This window comes from Micropterus salmoides, unplaced genomic scaffold (genome assembly GCF_014851395.1).
Source record: "Micropterus salmoides isolate LMB-PRFRI ecotype aquatic unplaced genomic scaffold, ASM1485139v1 Ms_hic_scaffold_1818, whole genome shotgun sequence".
Classification (NCBI taxonomy): Eukaryota; Metazoa; Chordata; class Actinopteri; order Centrarchiformes; family Centrarchidae; genus Micropterus; species Micropterus salmoides.
The window spans coordinates 1-22,398 of record NW_024040949.1 but is presented as its reverse complement, the minus strand read 5'-3'; the positions used below and the strand labels follow the sequence as shown (position 1 = coordinate 22,398).

Below are 22,398 nucleotides of genomic sequence, written 5' to 3'. Positions count from 1 at the left end.
TATCAATTGATGCAACACATTCAAATACCCAACTCTGTCTGTGTAACAGACTTAAAAATGCACTTTTTGTCTTATTTTCAATTAGTATATGTGAATTTTATGTATCATTTAATGATTTTGTTGAAGAATTGAGAATTTTATTTCATTAACTTATTTTATTTATTGTTATTTTTATTAATGTTTCCTGTGGAAAACCCCAGCTGCACAACATCTCTTCTGTACCTTCTGTAAGCTTCTGTTGTCCTCCGTCTCCCTCACTTTTGTTTTGCACTGCTCAGAGTAAGTTATGTGAAAAATGCGGCTGTGCTAATGTATTGTTTTCTTTGGAAATTGAACTGTTCCTAACTTTTAACGCATAATATTTAATGTTTATACAGTTATGTGACGTAGCTGTTTTGTGCTGTTGCACAAGCTGGAGCTTCACAGCGACGCCAACGCGTCTTGACCGTGCAGCCATACATTAAAACTAGCGAGTCTGAACGTGTTGTGATTGTAAAAATATAAAACTTCAAGCTGAAAATTTCAAGACACAAAGTAAGTAAAATTACTGTTGGGATCCAGATGTTTACCTTCCATCAGCAGCCAGCTGGACGGAGACTCTCCCTGACCGGTGATACACTTGTAGAGGCCTTCATCAGACTTGTTAACATGGTGGATGGTCATGTGACCTGTAGAGTCAGTCCTGATGAGGGAGCCATCTTTATAGAAACCAGCTGTGAGGTTGGAGGAAGGGCTCTTTGTTTTACAGTGCAGAGTGACATTGTCTCCCTCCATCACAGGGAGGACAGGACTCTGCAGGATCACTGGTCCATCTCAACACAGACAAGACAAACGTGGTGAGGGTTTGGGCCTTTATTTGACTAGGAACTTTGTAGCCAGACAGAAACTGAACATTATATAAAACTAACTTGACCCCAAACACTTCCGAGACGCGTTATCTAAAGGTATAGTTACTCTGGATGGCTTTGCCCTGGCATCCAGCACCACTGTCAAGAAACAACAAGAAAAAACAGGAAAAGGACAAAGACTTTTGAAGGATACACTTGTAAATCAAATAAATGTCTGTTGTGGTTGCAAATGCGATTTAAGGTTATTGCAAGCGTGTTGCGAGGTGTTTTGCCGGGTTGATGAGGAATCAGAGTGCTTCAAACAAAGTTCTAGTTAGACCGCAACCCATTCTCATCTTAGGCGTCATATTTGGACGCTTTGTAAAGACACTTTGGGGTCACGTTCTAATGCCATGGGTACTGTTTGGCATCATTCTTTTACACGTAGCGCTCTGCGGTCAAGTTGGTAAGAATAACTATGCAATGTGGTCTGGGTATCTCTGGATAATCCGTAATTCGTTTGTAATACAAAAACGAAAATACTGTTTATCTGTTTTTTGTTTGAAAAACGAAAAACCAAATAACCGTTTTTGGTGTCAGAATCAAAAAACGAAAAACCAATTAAAATCGGTTTTGGCGATTCATTTTATTGTTATTCCTTTTTGAACAAAGAATGAAGAGAGTCTGTGAACTTCAGTCAACTTGTTTTTTGTTATAAACCAAAAACGGAAGTCACGTGGTCTATTCCTTTTATGGAAGCAAAAGCAACCAGTGAAATCTTCAAAATAAAAGTAGCCCATGTACCAAGTAATTAGAAAGGTGATTTTAGACTAAAACTAAACTAAAATAACGTTTTTTTAGTAAAACTAAAGTAGCACTGGGTGTGAAAAAAACACTTTAGCTAACTGAAATAAAAACAATAACTAATAAAATAATAACTCTGGCTGTTTGGGAGAATTAAACATTTGTAAGGCCGTTGGTGACCTGTAACTTCAGATTAAGACAATTGAACTAATGTTATATGTAGCTTTAGGACAGCAGTTAGCCTATTTATTTAAGTTTATGTTATTCAATTCATGTTTTAGTTTCCTAACATCTGTATAGGTCTTGTTGCTGTGTGGAAACTCATCCAGCAGAGGTCACTCTGCCCCCTTCTGTGGCGCCAACAGGCAACAAGGGTTTTGACCTTTTGACTTGTGTTTCTATCAAAGAGAAGGCTGCACTGCTACCACAGGAAGCTGATCACTGAGTTTGAAGGGTGTGCAGAATTTCACCTGCCTTCAGCTTCTCTTTCTTATGCTGCTATATCTGCTAAAAACTCTCAGCTTCCACCATCTGCTGTTATGTGTCAACAAAATTCTTCCAAAACAAATCTGTAGAGGTTTATACTTTTTATTTCCCTTTGCTATTTTCTCCAGTGTAATATACTTATTATGTTAGTTAAGTAGATTAAATATTTTAATGCAGCCTGTAGTTCTCATTAGTTATGTGTGAAACCTGGAGAGCATTACTGAGAGTCAGAAAGCATCTCTTCTGACTCTGGGATCTTTTACTGCCTTTTGGGGGTTTGGTTCTGTTTGATGAACCACCAGGGAAAGGCCGTGCTCTGTACTGTTCATAACCGTGTAAAGTAAAATAAAATGTTAAGTTGAGTCATTTAGTTTTTCTCCTGGTACTCATCTCAAGACCTCCCAGAGTTTCCCCAATGCCTGGAGGATGTGATGATAGTAGCAAGGCTGGCCCCAGTCACCTACTATCACCATTTATCCATCCATCGTCAACCGCTCATCCTGCGTACAGGGTCGCGGGGACCTACTATCACTCTCTCTTCAAATAAATGCTGGACTGGCAGGACACCACTCCTTCCTCCAGCACCATAAAAGGGCCCTGTTGTCACTTTCAGATATTTACACCTTACACACCTTGTAATTGTGGCACAGTTTTTGTGGATAAGGATGATGTCAACCTGTGTCTTTTAATACACATTTATATCATATACAGTAGGCTTTCATGTACAACAGTACAGTGAAGCAGGGCTCTGCAGTGCAACTCTTTCACTTGCATATATGCCCTTAAATGATTTACAAGCATAGTGTGTGAGTGAAGACTAAAACCTACTGTAAATGTTGTTATCTAGTTTACATAAAGTGTGGCGTGGGTGGTGTGTGCATGTGGCAAAATCACTATGTTAAAAAGCTTTAACATTTGGAGGTCCATGTCGAGCGTTCAGATCTAATAGTCTTCACATCATAAAATTGTCATTGCACACGAAGAGAAGGAGCTTAGGCACATTATAAATATGTATATAATAGTTATAAATTAATTCTGTGCTACTTGAATGTTTTTGGACTACTGTCCTCCTTAGGAGAAAGGTTAGCATAGCGCTACAAGCAAATAAGCAAGCTTGGGAACAGATCCATGATATAATGTCTCATTTTAACCCAGTGGAGATTATATATAAATATATAAAAAGAGCATTTCTTTACCAGAGAGACATGCGTTTCGACTGGAAAGGTGATTTATGAAACATCAAAATTTAAAGATCAGTCAATTTTATTAGCACAAGCTCAAACAATAAACCAACAAGATGTTAAGGCCAATGCTGCAGAGATGCTAAAGGATAAAAGCAAACTGTTACAAAAGAAAAATTGCCACCAGGATGCTGTGACACCACCACCCACAGGTGTGCACCACAGGCTCAGTTAAAGGTCTGCATATAGTCATCATATACACACACACCACAACATGCAGTGAAGGGAAGAGGGGCTCCCACAGTCCTCCACCCTGTCAGTCTGGCAGAACACTCAAAGAAGAGGGAAAAGGGCTGAGGGAAGTCACGCAGCCCAAAAACAAGTAAACTGCCCCACCCTTAGCCGAACCTAGCATTCACAAAAACATTCACAGGGCTCATCCACCTGTAACAGAGTCTCATAAAAAGAATCCACATTTAAAAATCAGGACACAAATCAGCAGTTGATCAGGCAGCAAAACAGCAGTGGCTACACAACCCTCAACTAATGCAGTAAATCATCCACCTTGCTCTGACTCCACCTCATTCAAGGAGCAGACGTTTAAGGCAACTCAGTGTATCAGCCTCCACGGCCATCTATGGTGAACTCAGGCAAAACAGCCCATACAGTCTACAGGGTCTTGGCGACAGGTGGCTTAAAATGCCTGTAATAAAAACAATTTAAAAAGTGTTGACAAAAGTTGGATGGCATACCATCCAAAATCCTAACCTGCTCCCTGACCACACTGCATCAAGAGAGATCCTGAGTGCTCCCTGAACTTCAACTCTTAATGAGGTGATGTCTCCAGGTGTGTGTGCCGCTACTGGAGAGGCAGGGTGGAGCTTACCTGAGAGGGTGAAACTAGACTGTGGCATTACTAGGCCGAAAGCTTAACCATCACAACAAGAAAATGGATAACCACACAGGCTAACTAATTCACTCATATACAAGCTTACATTTAAACAGCTAGCCTTGTTATCAAACTGGAACCATTGTTAATATTTAGTTTTATCACTTATTAAGCAGCAAGCTATCAATACACAAACACTGTAGTTTTTTTGTTTGTCTTTTTACTAAAGGGGACTGGGGCCAAACTCCTCTAAACAGATGAGAAAGTCTGAGCACATTGTTCAGTCTTCTCCAGAGCAGCCTTTACTGCCAGTTAACAATCTGAGGGGTCATCAGTCAGATGGACACCAAGCTTTATTTGGACATTAAGCCATTAATTCAGAAGAGGAACCTTCTGATATTCCCTCTGTCACATCACAGAATACCAACAGCAACTTCTAGTGACATTTTCTCACATCTGATACAAATCAGACTCAGAGCAGGACTGAGTTCTCTTCTTCTTAACATATCAAACATGTCCCACAAAACAAGCAACATGCAGCATTGCATCAATCTGTCCACACACGTCCCTCACACTGTCTTAATGCTGCAACACCTCTGCAAAGATAAAGATAGAACCACATTAACAGTGCAACAAATACAAAACCCAACAAATGATCAGGAACATTAACTCGACCCAGTTATGGAGTACACTCCAAGAAAAAGATAGGATGATCAAGTAATCAGCAGATTTCCCCCCAATACTCAAGTTTTGTCTCTAACTTCTTTAAATATATCCAATGCCATCCAATACACCCATTTATTTCAATTTCCTTATGCACAAAAGCCGAGCCACAATTACATGTTGGTTACCATAAATCATGATGTAAATATCTGAAAGTGACAACAGGGCCCTTTTCTGGTGCCTGAGGCAGGAGGGATGTTCTGCTTTGTCCTGCCAGTCCAGCATTTATTTAAACAGAGAGTGATGGTAGGTGATGGGACCAGCCTTGATACTATCATCAGTCCTCAAACCCTGCACAGGCTCACATCACCTGTCTTGGGACTCAGTTTCACTTTTATTTTACTTTACGCGGGTTCAAACAGTGCATAACTTTCCCTGGTGGCTCATCAAACAGAATTAAACCCAAGAAAGGCAGTAAAAGACTTGAAAGCACAAGAGCTAGAGATCATTTTTGACTCTCAGTAATGCTCACCAGGTTTTCACACATAAGTAGGCCTACATAACTAATGAGAACTACATTTGTTTTGGAAGAGTTTTGTTTTGACACATAACAGCAGATGGTGGAAACTGAGAGTTTTTAGCAGATATAGCAGCATAAGAAAGAGAAGCTGAAGGCAGGTGAAGTTCTGCACACCCTTCAAACTCAGTGATCAGCTTCCTGTGGTAGCAGTGCAGCCTTCTCTTTGATAGAAACACAAGTCAAAAGGTCAAAACCCTTGTTGCCTGTTGGCGCCACAGAAGGGAGCAGAGTGACCTCTGCTGGTTGAGCTTCCACACAGCAAGAAGACCTATACAGATGTTAAGAAACTAAAATATGAATTGAATAACATAAACTTACATAAATAGGCTAACTGCTGTCCTAAGCTACATATAACATTAGTTCAATTGTCTTAATCTGAAGTTAGCTAAAGTGTTTTTTTCACACCCAGTGCTACTTTAGTTTTACTAAAAAAAACGTTATTTTAGTTTAGTTTTAGTCTAAAATCACCTTTCTAATTACATGGTACATGGGCTACTTTTATTTTGAAGATTTCACTGGTTGCTTTTGCTTCCATAAAAGGAATAGACCACATGTCTTCCGTTTTTGGTTTATAATGAAAAACAAGTTGACTGAAGTTCACAGACTCTCTTCATTCTTTGTTCAAAAAGGAATAACAATAAAATGAATCGCCAAAAATGAAAAACGGGCCGATTTTAATTGGTTTTTCGTTTTTTGATTCTGACACCAAAAACGGTTATTTGGTTTTTCGTTTTTTAAACAAAAAACAGATAAACATTATTTTCGTTTTTGAATTACAAACGAATTACGGATTATCCACAGATACCCAGACCCAATGTCCGGTTAGATTTTCAAAACAAAAAATGGTTACAATTGTAAAGCGGCACATAGTTAATGTACAAAATCACAGTTTGGGTTAATATAACTACTGGGGGTGTGCATCTTCACTGCTCTCACGATTCAATTCAATTACGATGATCAGGTCAACGATTCGATTCGATATCTCGATGCCTCACGAAGCCTCACTTCAAGGGTGGGAATTTCTAGGCACCTCATTATTATTATTATGATTGCTACGATGCGATTGTAAAATGTGATAAAGATTTTTCTCACTGTGTGACTACTCTTACTCTTAAAGCACAAGTAAATTAAATTCATATAAGTGTAGCTAACATTGCATAGCATTATTACATTATTACAAGATTATTACTGACCTCTACTGCTGCTATTTTTATTTCTGTTGCTGCTGTTATTAGCTTAGAGTCGGAGGGGCACTGAACTACACACTTTACAGCGCTCCAGCCAAACCACGTTCACTCCACCTTAATATTATCTGTTCCTTTTTTTGTCTTGTCTTGTGTATTTACATGTTTGTGTCTTGTCCTGTAAGTTGAGACCAAAGATGGAGAAGTTTGGAAACGCTGCCGACCCCGTTTTACATTTCAAAAGGGCGTTTTAGTGAAGACGGGCAAAAAGACTTTAGAAACAATGACGCAAACGCTCACGCTCAGCTCTCTGATCGGGTCTTATAAGTCATGCAAAGCAGAAAAACGATGGTACTGACGGAGTGATTAAGTTGGTATTTTTATTAAAATATTCTGTACCATGTAAAAAACACTTAGGACTATCTGCATGTTGCCGTTTACTTTGGAATGACTCCGCCGCCACAGTCCCGTGTTACATTCACTAACACTCCCAGCTCGTTATTGGTGCATGCAAAAAAAATAAAAAATCTGGTCTGATTCTTCGTCTGCATTTCTTTATTCTTTCACCAAATCTTCTGTAACTTCGGAATAGACAATCTGCTTCATGTTTGCAACGGCTCGCACATGCCCAGTGTACCTGAACGGCCACTAGATGCTCATTTTCAGTTGTTTTAATGTAGGTGGAGATCAACTCTGATTCACAGCTAAAACGCTGGTGTGGACAGAGATCATATTCTTTTTAATTCTCCGGTTGTAGACTAAAACTGAGTAGTGTGGATGGGGCCTAGGTTAGTTAGTTTGGTTGCTAAACTGTTGGCTGGTTGAATATTACCAGGTGGTTGATTACAATCGCGTTCTGGGTTGTTGGGATATTCTGGGTGATTACTTGAATGTATTTTCTTAAAGCAATTAGACAGGGAGCTGTATAATTGTAGTAGCAGTGTGAAAAGTAAATTGTGTCCCCAAGACTCTTCAAAAGCACAGTCATTGTGTCTGCACTTGATATTTCCTTTTCTCAGTAGCTGTGCATTATTCATTTCTCTTTATTGTATTATTGTTTATTACTTCCTTTTAAAACAGTCTGTTCTCGGAAGTGTGGCCAGTCACAGACAGAGAGAGTTTTGTTTCACACTCTTCCAACTCTATGTGTGAAAGATATGAGTCTCACTTGTGTTATGTTGGACATGGTGCCAAATCTGGAAGGAACAGGATGAAGAGGAGGAAGGATTTGTGTGGACTGTCAAGCCGGCACACTGTAGTAGTATGAATCTTACTAGTAATGGTGATGTTGACTGTGTTGCTGCTCTCTCCACTTTTAGATTCACACCAGTACACTCCACTGTCGACATGTTTGGCTGTCTTCATCTCACAGGTAGAGTAGTTTGCACTGCCCCAGTCCGATCCGCACGGCATCAAACTTTGTTTCCGCTTGCTGTTCAGAAAAGGTGACACTGTTAATAAATCATTGCCCAGGAACGTTACAGTTAGATAGCAGTTAAGTACTGAACGGAAACACACTAGAAAATGGTAATTTATAGTCACAATCCCTGAGTCATGGACGCCGTTAGGCCGTTTTTAGGGGGGCTAAAGCCACCCTAACATGATCCTAAGCCCCCACAAATAATAATAATAAAAATACTTATCAGATGTTGAGTTATATTTAATACAAATATAATTTATATTTATTAGCTTAAAATAATTGTTGTGGTTGTTTTCTCTGCTTCATAATTTAAATCCCTATTGTGGTCGGGCACTAGGACCTTGAGGGAGGCTGCCTCACTGCTCTGCAGAGGTTACTACACACACAGAGACACACACACACACACAGATGGTGAAGGAAGATTGATATAGCGTAGTGAGTGATACAAAGTGAAACTGTTAGTTGTTGTGAATGATGGTATGTTATGATAAAAAAACATGTACTTCTCTTTATATAGATTGTCATTTCAAGTTTTTAGCCGAGTGAAGTCTGTGTGAGTCTGGTGGTGTAGCGGGGACGCTACACCACCACCCCCATGCCATCGTCCATCCTGATGTTTCAATGTAGTTTGGTAGACACAAGAAAACTGGACTCTGATGGTAACTTGTTCTAACAAGCTAGATAAAAGGTGAAGCCCTGGCAGTGGCAAATAGCTTTGGTTTAATATTTGATTTGATTACATTAATGTTTAAGTTGAGATATACAAGAAATATTTTATTGCTGTGTATATAGCAGTAAATTTAAATCAATATTGTGCAATACACTACTTTAGAATTCAATATTCAATTATACACATAACAATGCGATTAATCGCAATTAAAATTTTAACTAATATTAACACATTTAGATAATGTTTGATAACCTCAGTTTTAATTATCAGACATGACTTACCAGCAGTTTGTCATTATCACATAAGTAGACGCTTACTTAGCATTCACCACTAACATAACCTTCAGAGACATATCTGCATGGATGAAGGCTTGCCACCTTCAACTAAACCTCTCTAAGACTGAACTCTTGGTCATTCCAGCCAAGCAATCTATCCACCATAACATCAAACTACAAATTGACTCCGCAACCATCACTCCAACCAAGGTGGTGAGAAACTTGGGTGTCATGATTGATGACCAGCTGTCGTTTTCAGAAGGAAAATCAGGCTCCTACCTCACTCAGTACGCCACCCAGCTTCTGGTACAGGCCATGGTTATCTCTCACATCAACTATTGCAATGCCCTCCTAGCAGGTCTCCCAGCTTGTGCGGTGAAACCCTTACAAATGGTTCAGAACGCAGCAGCGTGTCTGGTTTTTGATCAGCCCAAAAGGACTCATGTCACTCCATTACTCAGTGACCTCCCCTGGCTCCCCGTGGCCTCCAGAATTAAATTCAAGTCACTAATGCTGCATACAGAGTGACTACTGGGTCTGCACCCATCTACCTAACATCCATAATACAAATTTACGTACCTTCTCAGCCGCTACGCTCCTCCAACGAACGCCGCCTGGCTCTGCCATCCCTTCACACAAAGCAATCCCAGTCCCGGCTATTCTCATCTGTGACACCACGAGCTACCACACGCCATCAGAGCAGGGGCGTTCCTCTCTAACTTCAAGAAGCTCTTGAAAACTTCACTTCCTCTTATAACACCTCTAACTCCTAACCTCTAACATGCTCTTCCTGTGCTCTTCTCCTTCTATGCCCTTACAATTTTCTTGCATTGATTGCACTTTTTGTTAACTCTTACTTCTTTTCCTAGGTATTTCCCCATTGATGCCATACATCAAATGTATGTAATCTAATGCAAAGAGAGTTAAGGAAACCAAATGTCTGTGATGTGTTATCAATGTGCAGCATGAAACCAGCGGTCGTCTGGAAGGAAACAAACAAACCTAAAGAACAACAGATGATTTGCACAATGATCATCAGGGATGGAAAGTACACCGGATTGTGTGTGAATGGGGTAACAAAACTAAATTAGGGAATGTGTTGTGGATTGTGATGTTAAAGTTACCCTGCTGTTGTGTATCTCCACACCGTCCATTCACCGGAGCTGAAGTTCTTACAGCTCACAGTGATCATGTCATACTCAAAATATTGTGACAAGCTGGGAGTGACCATCACAGAGGCTGGGAGAGAGAAACAGAAAAAATAGCATATTTATTTTTGGATGGGCTGTTTTCTATATTGTTACGGTTGCACACTTGTATCATTAGTGATACTGGGCGGCTGTGGTCAGTGTTGAGGAGTAATGGATTACATGTAACAGCGTTACGTAATCAGGATACATAAAAAAGTAACTGTATTCTGTTACAGTACAGAAAATAACGACGTAATCAGATTAGAGGTACATTTAAAATCTAGGATTACTCACAGAGATTAGCCTCCGTACATTTTTTTTTCTACAGTATGTGTTTCTGTAAGTTGAAAGGGAGGTGTTGCAGGCATTGGTTGACGTTTACAGTCGCCAGCAGTGCAGAATGTGCGTTTCGCCCCCACCCCGTCATGCAGACTCTGTGCGGACTGGCTCCAGCTCCCAGTGAGTGAACACGGCTGCTGGACCGGGCCGAATGCAACCTCCGAGACCAACAGAGGCCATTTTGACCACTGGGAATACAGTACCAAGGTGGTTTTCTTGCCGGGTTTTGCGCTTGGCACCCCGGGGCTGAGTAAGCTAATAGGACCGCTAACAGCACGGCTAACCGACCAAGCTAACCAGCCACAGATACAGGCAGATAGAATACAGTTAGCGGTTTAGCAAAAAGTATCTATGAAGTTCTTTTGTCCATCAAGAAGCTCTGTGTAAATCAGCTCAGTCCTGGATTCCCTGTTGCTCTTTGGGGCTGTTTTGGGTCCTGTTGATACCGTGTTCACAGGACACCTGCTGAGTGAGGTTTCGTTGCACGCTTGCCCAGCTGTGGTTCGCAATCAGGCGCTGGTACCTGCTAAGTCCCACTGCCCCTGTCCTGAAAGCGCTTGAGTATAGGTGTAAACACCTTTAAACAGTCTACAGTAACCACTGAAGCTGATGATACACGGGGATTGCTCTAAAAGTTGCTCTGTGTATCATCAGCTTAACACTCCCCCCGGAGTTCCCAGTGCGGGCGGAGTAAGCTAATTTGACCAATAGTTGCACAGGTAACTGACCAAATGAGATAATGGCAGCTAGTTAGCTATTAACTTACTTCAGCAACGAGTAAAGCTATTTGTCAATAAGGAAACACTATGCTTCAGCAGCTTCATGAAAAGTGAGAAAGATTTTCATTGAATGCTAAATTAATACAGGCCCCCGAGTGCAGGATGAGTCATCAACATTTTAAAATAATAATTAACAAATAATATTATAAACTGCCATATTGGTGATGTATAGTGCAAGGCATATCATAATAAAACATTTAAATATCGATTTTTGGGTTCATGGGAATGGAGATACTCTGAGCAGACAAGTCCATTTGGTATAAAGTAATCCAAAACAACTATAAGTAATAAGGTTACATTACTTTTGTATTGTGGTACTCGGATTACGTTACTTATTACATTTTTTAACAAGAAATTTCTTGTATCTTAGAAGAGACTTCCTTGTTTGCGTCCGGGAAATTACTACAGCAGGACGCTGTCAGATGAAAAATAACAGATGTTGTCTTGGGGCACTGTCTGAAACGACTGATGCTAGTTTCTACTTGCAACAAGCGAGGAGTCTTCAGACAGACAGGAAGCGGTGACGACAGGTAGTGGGCAGCAAACACACATGAAAGATAACCTGAGATTTTTCAGCGTACACAGAATATAAATAAAACGATTACAAGGTTCACTTCTAAAATGTAATCTTTCCAAAGTAAAAAGGAACAAAATAGTTAGATTAAACTCACCACGGGTGCTGGCAGACGACCGGCAGACGCTCAACAACACTGAAACAACACTGTCACTGTCAGATCACTGTGTGTGTGTGTGTGTGTGTGTGCACGAACACATACATTGCACACCGAATTACACTCTGAGTATGTGTGTTTGTGTTTCTGTTTTCCATACTTACAGAGGAAAAGCTGAGTCGCCTTCATAGTTCATGCGGGCTGAAGCTTCACTGACCATCTGGTAGCAACTGGGGTGACAACATCCTCTTGAATCAACCACAGGGAGGTGTAGATCAGAAGGGGATGTGAGAACAGTAAACAGAAGAGTGAATATATATGTATATATATATATATATATACACATATATATATTTCTCATTAAAAGCGGCCTCATGTTTTGACACCTCAGGATAAAAGAACAGACAGCTGCATGCAGGCGCTTCAGTAAATAGTTTTATCAAAAGTAATCGACTTCAGTTCATTAAAAGCTGAGTTTCTCTCATCGTCTCTCTGCTTTTATATGTCACCACACTGGCTGTCCCTTCTAACTGAACTAATTACATTACAAACCCGTTTACTCGACTTGACTGCTGGTGATATCAGGTCTTGATATATATTTTGAATCTAGACCTCTAAATATATTGAGTATTACGTATGAGTTTTTGAGGATTGAGTGTTGCATCATGACAGTAGCAGCAAGTCTGCACGACAGACAACAATAGTTGAGTCGAGTCGATGAGTCATTGCATAGTTATAAATATGAATGGGATTTTTTAGGAGGTTTTCTTGCTTCTTCTTGTTGGGGGTCAGTTATTTAAATGTTGTGGTGAAAAGTTAAAAAAAGTAAATTTAAGTTCTGTATCTATTTCTGCAGGCAGTTTATACCTTCACTATCAACCAACAAGTCCTCCAACCTAAATGACAACATACACTCACCTAAAGGATTATTAGGAACACCTGTTCAATTTCTCATTAATGCAATTATCTAATCAACCAATCACATGGCAGTTGCTTCAATGCATTTAGGGGTGTGGTCCTGGTCAAGACAATCTCCTGAACTCCAAACTGAATGTCAGAATGGGAAAGAAAGGTGATTTAAGCAATTTTGAGTGTGGCATGGTTGTTGGTGCCAGACAGGCCGGTCTGAGTATTTCACAATCTGCTCAGTTACTGGGATTTTCACGCACAACCATTTCTAGGGTTTACAAAGAATGGTGTGAAAAGGGAAAAACATCCAGTATGCGGCAGTCCTGTGGGCGAAAAGGCCTTGTTGATGCTAGAGGTCAGAGGAGAATGGGCCGACCGATTCAAGCTGATAGAAGAGCAACTTTGACTGAAATAACCACTCGTTACAACCGAGGTATGCGGCAAAGCATTTGTGAAGCCACAACATGCACAACCTTGAGGCGGATGGGCTACAACAGCAGAAGACCCCACCGGGTACCACTCATCTCCACTACAAATAGGAAAAAGAGGCTACAATTTGCAAGAGCTCACCAAAATTGGACAGTTGAAGACTGGAAAAATGCTGCCTGGTCTGATGAGTCTCGATTTCTGTTGAGACATTCAGATGGTAGAGTCAGAATTTGGCGTAAACAGAATGAGAACATGGATCCATCATGCCTTGTTACCACTGTGCAGGCTGGTGGTGGTGGTGTAATGGTGTGGGGGATGTTTTCTTGGCACACTTTAGGCCCCTTAGTGCCAATTGGGCATCGTTTAAATGCCACGGCCTACCTGAGCATTGTTTCTGACCATGTCCATCCCTTTATGGCCACCATGTACCCATCCTCTGATGGCTACTTCCAGCAGGATAATGCACCATGTCACAAAGCTCCAATCATTTCAAATTGGTTTCTTGAACATGACAATGAGTTCACTGTACTAAAATGGCCCCCACAGTCACCAGATCTCAACCCAATAGAGCATCTTTGGGATGTGGTGGAACAGGAGCTTCGTGCCCTGGATGTGCATCCCACAAATCTCCATCAACTGCAAGATGCTATCCTATCAATATGGGCCAACATTTCTAAAGAATGCTTTCAGCACCTTGTTGAATCAATGCCACGTAGAATTAAGGCAGTTCTGAAGGCGAAAGGGGGTCAAACACAGTATTAGTATGGTGTTCCTAATAATCCTTTAGGTGAGTGTAGGTTGTATTAACCAGCCTTCAAAAAAAAAAGTCACATGAGCGTATCCTAAAATAGCGGCCAACCTACATTTTTGAAATCATGTGATCTACGTCACATGGCATAAACATGTGGAGAACACAGCGACACAAAGAAGCCAATAATTAAAGAAGGTAAACCCTGCACAACTGTTGGGTTAACCAGTCGACATGCACAAAAACACTGACTTAGGTTTAGGCACTCACCCTTACAAAGCTAACATTGCTAATGTAGCTAATGCTAAAAAGCTAATGCCACAAAACTAACTCAGCTAATGCTTAGCATAACATAACTTTGTTAAATAAATAAATCTGCCAAACACCAGTCTCATAGGAAATGGCCGAAAAACTTTCTATCCTTCCACCCTACCCACCACCCCTGAAACTCCACTTTCTGGTTATTTTATAATATGTCACTGTCTTTGTCACATTTTTGCGTTGTATGGCCACTAGAAGTCACTGCCACAGTAAATGAGTCGTAATTTTGTGTGGCTAAAACAACTTTCATAGTCATTTTTCTGTGGAGGACAGGTTCCTGTCTACAGGTAAACCTCACATCATTCTGATCTAAAGGGTGTTGGGGTGCTACACTACCAGTAGTGATGCTACTTCTATCAACACTAAACTAATAAATGTTACTGCCATTATTGCAACTAGTACTGCTTTTACTGATGCTCGACTTCTGTTGTGGTTTATAACTTGTTGAAACTGGTTTCTGTCTGACTCTATGTGACACTCTTGTGACACCAGCAGCAGAGAAACAGGAAACACTCACTGACTGATAATGATAAAGCTATACTGAAGCTGTGTGTCTGATAACATTGTATTTTATCACATAAGTTTTATTTTGTTCAGTCATTGTGTCAAATACATGCAGTATAGATTGTGAATGCAAATTGCATTTGCAAATAACTTCATTTCTGAACATCTAAAACTGAAAGATCTTTAATCTGCTTTTTGTTATCTAGAAAGTCAGAAACTTTTGTGGTTCAATCTGAAAATTATCTGAGCTGCAGAAATGTTGATTGAATGTGTATTTGAGACAGTGGCTGCTGACTTTTTCACCTTATTATTCACAAGCTACTTTATCCAAATATCTGAGTTAACCCTGGCCCTGACTCACAACTCTAAAGCTAATTGGCTTTAATCATTGATCAGATATTCAAAGTTTAACCGGGAGATGCTCCTGTAAGAGTCTCCACTCTGTCGAAAACAAAATCCATTCGATGATCCTCACAAATTATCTTTGTGTCTCTAAATATTTTCTACATTGATCTTTGCTTAAAAGAGCGAGGAGACCTAAAAGTTTTGGTAAGGAACCAGGATCGTGGAACTGACTAGTGAAGCCCATCCTACACCAGATTTCATCCCCCCAATCATTTTGATGAAGCAGGATGCAATGTAGGGCTTACTGGTCATGAATTTATTCTCATTTGAAGATACTTAACTCTCTGATGTCTGAATGCAGCTGACACACAGTGTAGACAGTGGGTAATTTAGATGCATTTTCTCTGAATCAATTACAGTTGTTCTGTTGATCAAAGGGTATTGTTCCAGAAATACAGACGAAATAGTGCTTTGTCTTAAATGAAGAGGGCACGTTGTAATTTTATTGACAAGGATTTATTGAGCCATTCATTAAAGGCACATGGTGTATGAAAGAACGATTAAAAATTCACAATAATTCTTGGAAATGTTCATTAGTAGGACAGGGAATTACAGAAATGAAGTATAATAACAATAACAGAAAACACATATAAATAGTAATGATAAAATATTATACTTAATGATTACTGATAATCTAATAAAAGCAGCCAGTAAATCTCAAAAGAGCTGGACACATCTGGTTAATTTCCTTAATATTTCATCATTAGCCTGGTTTGGATTGATTGCATTTAAATAGTGTCAACCTGTTAGCTAACTGTTTCACCTGCGAGGCTAATTAAACCCAAACAGGCAATATACCCAAACAGAACTATTTGTTGTTTGGTTAAACAACAAACAAACAATCCTAAATTCACACCAACTTCACAGTGAGATTAGTCAGCCATGTAAAAGTGAGAAAGTACTATGTACAACTATTTGTCACTTTCCACACAAACAAAGAAGTGAAACACTGTGACTATCTTCCGAGAGAGGCTGAAAATGAGCTGTTATCTCAATCACATCTCCCACATCTCTGTGACAGCTTTCCACCCGCCCTTCGAGCTCTGAAGAGCTATAAAAGCTTCACCACAAAAGCTTACCCCAGTCCGATTAGCATGCTGTCTAAAGTAGCTGCCAATCCCCAAATGATGAATTACCTTACCTGTACTCCACTTCACATATGCAAACAAAAATATGAACAATAACTGAAATTAAAACGTGACAAATGTGTGACAAATAAACAATTACTACTTACTTACTACTTTGAGGAATTAATAAATATAGGATGCTACATGTGCATTAGCTAGCTAACTCATTGTGTATAAATTGTATTGTGATTTATCACATAAATACACATTTATGTCAACATCTAATTTGTTATAATGACTGGGAAAGCTCTTATATATCCAACTTAGAGCTAAACTATCCAGAATTACCTGACATTTTTAACAAATATGGACCTCTCATGTCTTTCCTAATAACACTACCTGTAAAAAAAAAAAAATATTAATAATAATAATAATAATAATAAGCTAAGACGACATTAAAAAAACATACACTTATAATCACAAGCAGACAACACAAAAACATGGATAAAACATTAAAATCCATACAGACATAAAAGTACAAACAGTAAAACATTAGCATTAGCATGTCAATGCATTTAAGAAACAGATATAAAAGTTATGTTACAGTTATCTGCATATCTGCAACTACACAAGGTTTACTTAAAGTGTATAATTTACAGTATTACTTTCTTTTGTCTGTCCAGTCAGAAGCCTCATAACTTGCTCTCAAGTGTCACGTTGTCTTTTTCTTGAGCAATCCCATTGTTGCTTGGACTAGTGCCTCCATCTTCTGTCTCATCTGCTGAAATTAGGATTAAAAGTGTCAGTAAAAATATCTATCTATCTATCTATCTATCTGTCGTAAACCATCGTAGTGAGGACATTCTGCATTGTGAGGACATTTTGTCCAGTCCTCACTAAATCAAAAGAATGTTTGAGAGTAAACACCTGGTTTTAAGGCTAAAGTTAGGATTAGGTTTTTGATAAGGTCAAGATATAGCAGGGAAATGATTGGGATTAAGGACTAGGAAATGCATTGTGTCGATGAAGGCCCTAAGAACCAGAGCCAGACCGTCCTATACATTCATAACGCACATCTCATGTAAAAGGTTAAAGCGAGCATCAGTGTTTACAAGGTTGATGAGAGGATGAAGAGGAAACTATACTTCTGGGTTCAAGAAAAGAAAGGAACTCAATGAGGGTGACTTTTTAGGAACAGCAAAACATGACTGTGTGAGCACTGACCTTTGACCTGCCGGGCCAGGAGGCGAGGTCCCGCTAGTCCAATACCCAGTGCTCCAATGGGGGCTGTGACCAGGATAGCTAACACCGCTAACGTTAGCACGTCCAAGCCAAATTTTATCAAGGTCTGGTCCCCCTCCTCCCTCGCCATGTCCAATGCCTTGGAGCCAATGGCAGCCTATCACACATGAATACACAAACATCGGACACTTTTAAAACACTTAAACACTTAATTCAAGTGAATGCACATAAGCATGAACATGACCCTTGAGTCTTTAGGAGATTCACAGGATATTCACATGCACACACAGACCTGTACTGTGGCTTTAGGCAGCCAGGCCACAGCGATGAAGAGCTTCTCCTTCAGGTTAAATCCTCCAAAATGAACCAGCAGGTAGGTGACGAGCAGGCGGATCACCAGACCAATACTGATACAGGCCAGACCCAGACCTGAACACACACATAGACAAACAGACCAACGCAGTGGAAAAAATATTTAACGAAGCACACCAACATTAGGGAAATTATTGAAACATCAAAACGTGTTGGACTTTCAACAGAGTCTGGGGAAGCTCCTGCAGGTGCAGGTTAACAATATCAGAAATGATTTTGTTTGTTTTTTAGCATTGTTCTTACCCACAGTGCTGGGGCTGAGGGTTGCTATGGTAATCTCTGCTCCAATCAGACCAAACAGGAGCGGCTGAAACACATCCCATGACCGACCCACCATGGCTGCCACCGGGACCTGGATGTAAAGACGAACACTGACTAAGCTCAGATAGGTTCAGTGGTAAAAGACATGCTGACATTGTGTAAACAGGGCTGAATCCAGGTGTTGAATCCAGATTAAAAGGATTCTGATGTGTGTTACCTTGTTGGTCTTCCAGCCCAGAGCAGCCAAAAAGGCCAGCACCAGCGTACAGAGACCACCGGCTCCAGCAAAACCGACAACATGACTGAAGAAGACCGAAAATATGGACAGACCCAACAGTAAGAGAGTCCTCCTCAAAACCAGGTCCTCCTGCAGAGAGGCCGACAGAGACAGACAGAGGGACGGGCAGGCAGACAGAGAGTACATTAAATGATTTAATTCAATTACATTTAAAGTTTAAATTTAAAATAGCATAACACAAAACCAAACCTCACTCTCACCTGGTCTTTGCTGGGGAAACAGGACAAGAACAGCCCCAGGATAAGCCCGGCTATGATCCCTCCCACCACCTCCAGCAGACCCTTTAGGATGTTCATCCACGTAGAACCTGCAGGACAAACAGCACATAGAACAGGATAGATAGGAATGAAAAGGAAGGAAATAGAACAGAATAAATTACAGTAGAGCGTTTTCTCCTCAGCTCTCACCTGTAGAGAAGGCGATTCCCAGACAGGTAGAAAATCCTGTTATGGCCAGAATATCATCAAAACTCCCTGCAGCCATCAGCAGGGTGGGGATTCCCTGGACAACAACACAGAACATTATTAGATGTCCCCTATTCATAGTTTTCAGTCACGTGACATGCCCGGTGACTTGGCGGGCAAAACAGCAGACCAACATAGCGGCTCACACCGCGACTCCCCGTGGAGACGCCGCAAAAACAGTCAAATTTTATTTGTATCACCTTTCAACTTAAGAAAAAGAAAGATATGAACACAAGCTGCAAGTGTTGGGCATACCCGATCCATATAACTATATCATTACAGCATCCACTGCCACATTTCTACAGTTAAAAACTGCCAGGTCCCTGCCGCCACTCGACTGCGGTATGTTTACGTGGGGAATCCCTCACCTAACACAGCCCAGGCTTGTCTCCTCCTCGATTAGTGCATCCGAAATCACAACAACCATCCAGCATTTCCAGCAACTCAAAGTAACAGTGTATCACTTGCTTATTGGTTGGCAGGCAGCGTAAATAACGAGTGTTTTGCCCTCCATGGGAGTGTTTTGCATGTAAGCTGATCTGTGGTCTCTAATCGGTGGTCTATGGTCTGGTGAGAACTGTGTAAATGTAAATGCTATGTACTTGTATCGCCTTTCTAGTCTTTTCGACCACTCAAAGCGCTTTTACACTACATCTGCATTCACCAGTCACATTCATACACTGAGCCTAAGTGCTCAAACAGAAACTAACATTCACACACATTCATACACCAGGGGCAATTTGGGGTTCAGTATCTTGCCCAAGGCCACTTTGACATACAGCCTGGGGAGCCGGGATTGAACGGCCGACCTTCCGATTAACAGCCAACCCGCTCCACCTCCTCCTGTTCCTACCACTTCCTGTCACCTATGCCCCAATATACAACCATGTGCATCTAATCACTGCCACCCAGTGTCTAAAATACTATATATAAATATATAATACTATCATGTCAACAATAAATATAAATGGCTCCTACAGCTCCTTTAGCATGATTTTGTAATCACAGAGGAGGGTTGGGTGGTCTTCTAGGAGGTCCTAGTTCCAGTGGTCATTAAGAAGGTTTTAGGGGTCTTTCGGGGGGTCTAGGAGTGAATTAGGAGGGTCCAGTTGTCACCAAGGAGGTTTTAGAAGTCTACTTGTCATTTAAAGGGTTGTAGGTATTCTTTATAAGGTTCCACTAAAGAGGTTCTAGATGTTCATTGTTAGATTGTTGTCATCAAATATGTTCTCGGGGTCTTATACGGAGTTCTAGTGGTGATGTATAGTTAGATGTTCAATCAGAAGTATATGAGGTTTTAGAGGTCATATAGGTGGTTCTTGTGGTCAGTGAGATGGTTCTGTGAGTTTTGTAGGTGGTTCTAGCGTTTTCTAGGATAGGCCCACAGAGATAATGTGTAACATTTACACAGACTGGTTCATGTTTGGCTGCCACCTGCTCCCCTGGTGGCAAACTACAGAATCACCTGTGCTCAGACTGTTGTTAGAGCAGCAGGTGAGGGTTTGTTTACCTTCTCTACGCCGTATCCTTCTCTCTGCAGGAGCAACATCGAAGGAACCACAACTGCAGGAGACACTGCGGCCAGGACAAAACTACACACACACACACACACACACACACACACACACACACACACACACACACACACACACACACAGTGGCATTTTAGTCTTACAGATACAGACAGCTGTAGTTTCCTTATATTATAATGATATAATGATTTGTGTGTGTGTGTGTGTGTGTGTGTGTGTGTGTGTGTGTGTGTGTGTGTTACCCCAGTATGAAGCCCCAGACCCATGGCAGACCCAACAGGAAGTGAGAAACCACAGCAACGACGGAGGCCTCCACCATGCAGGGACCGACCGCAACACGCACGCACACCGCCTTAAGGCGACTCAGCGCCTGCGTGTGCACACACAAACAAATATTTAAACAACTGTACCTGAAAGAGTCAGTAAGTATGTACAGTGTGTGCGCTCACCGAGGGGTCGAGGCCCAGTCCGGCTCTGGTAAGGATGATGGACAGGGCGACGTTCTCAGAGCTGCAGACCAGTGAGTGTCGATGAAGACAGCGTCCGCTATGTAGGGAACGTTACGCAGCACCAGCCCTGCCAGCAGCATACCTGCAGACACACACGGGAACTGATCAGTCAAACAGTACAGGGCCTTACAATGAGTGCGTTTAAATGCACATTAGTATCCTGGCTTTGATCATAACGCATACAGGGAACATGAGAAACCTGGTTATTCATCTCCCTGTTTACATGATTCAGAAGGTATCCAGGTTTCTGATCATCTGCCTGCAGGTGTGTCTGAACTCCACTTCTTTTTTGCACAGCTGATTGAGAGTGAACATGTTTTGGTCTGTGGTGTCAAGAGTCACAAAATACAACCCTGCAGCACTGAAGTCAGACCCTCCCTCTAGTTATATCTTCATCATCATCATTATATCTTTTACATTATTTATTTATTTTGATGACCAACTACTACATAATTGACTTGATGACACACCAGTGAACTCGACTCAGAATCATCAGAAACCTGGATCAGGATTTTTCATGCACAGAATCCCCCAATAAGAGAAAGAAAAATTTCTAGACAGACTTCATGGTAGATTACATTAGATTAGATGAGATTAGATTGTTTTTAGATGTTGGGTCGTACCAAGTAGTGGGGGGAAGGGGGGCAGTGTGGGCAGCTGAATCATTCCCACCAGCTTCCCTCCCAGCACGGAGCAGATGAAGAGGATGACGATGCCAAACAGGTTTCCTCCAGGTAAACACTCACTTCCTGTGATGGCCCAGACAACTCCAAACAGCAGAGCAAACAGACACACTGCACGCACAAACAAACACACACACAAATTAATAGCAGCTGAATCCATTTCCATACACCGTCTATATAGCTTCAGTGTTCCAGTGTTTTTGTTTTTGTTGTTTTTGGGAGGGGTGCATTGTTACTCATTAACAATATCATCAACAATGGGAAATAATAATCCTAGTATTAGAAAATAGTAATCCAAATGCTGTCATATTCATAATTCAGGGATAGATTTAGATGATTTCAGAGGCGGCTGTATTACTACCCTTATGAAAGATCCACAGCTTGTTTTCATTGTGATTTTACTGATTTATGCATGAAATTTGTAATTATAATAGCAAGTACCACAGTATTACGCTTTTTGATTTGTGCAAAATACTTCACATTTCTCTCAGCATACTGACAGGAAAATATGACATTAGCAAAACAATAAGAGTAAATAAAACAGAGAGAGAGACAGACATATCTTCAGATTGGTTAAAGGGGTTGTGATTTCCAAAAGAGGAGCACTTTAGATTTTAACACCATGAACTCTCCTTAAGCGCACTTCTCATGATGGAGACGTTTTTCACTGGAGCCACGGATACCATTAAAGAGAAA

The 22,398-nt window shown here is 40.8% G+C and overlaps 1 protein-coding gene across 1 annotated transcript; it reads right to left on the bottom strand.

Moving 5' to 3' along the window:
- Positions 1-16,868: 16,868 nt before the first annotated feature.
- On the bottom strand, positions 16,869-21,813 carry LOC119909681 (sodium/hydrogen exchanger 9B2-like; the record flags this gene model as incomplete). The annotated part of the gene is given in 12 exon segments (XM_038727895.1): positions 16,869-17,122; positions 17,566-17,740; positions 17,876-18,012; positions 18,199-18,307; positions 18,434-18,583; positions 18,715-18,821; positions 18,922-19,015; positions 20,489-20,570; positions 20,753-20,880; positions 20,960-21,015; positions 21,018-21,101; positions 21,643-21,813. Coding segments are annotated over 12 exon segments (1,382 nt in total), but the record flags the coding sequence as incomplete, so codon positions are not given.
- Positions 21,814-22,398: the final 585 nt, after the last annotated feature.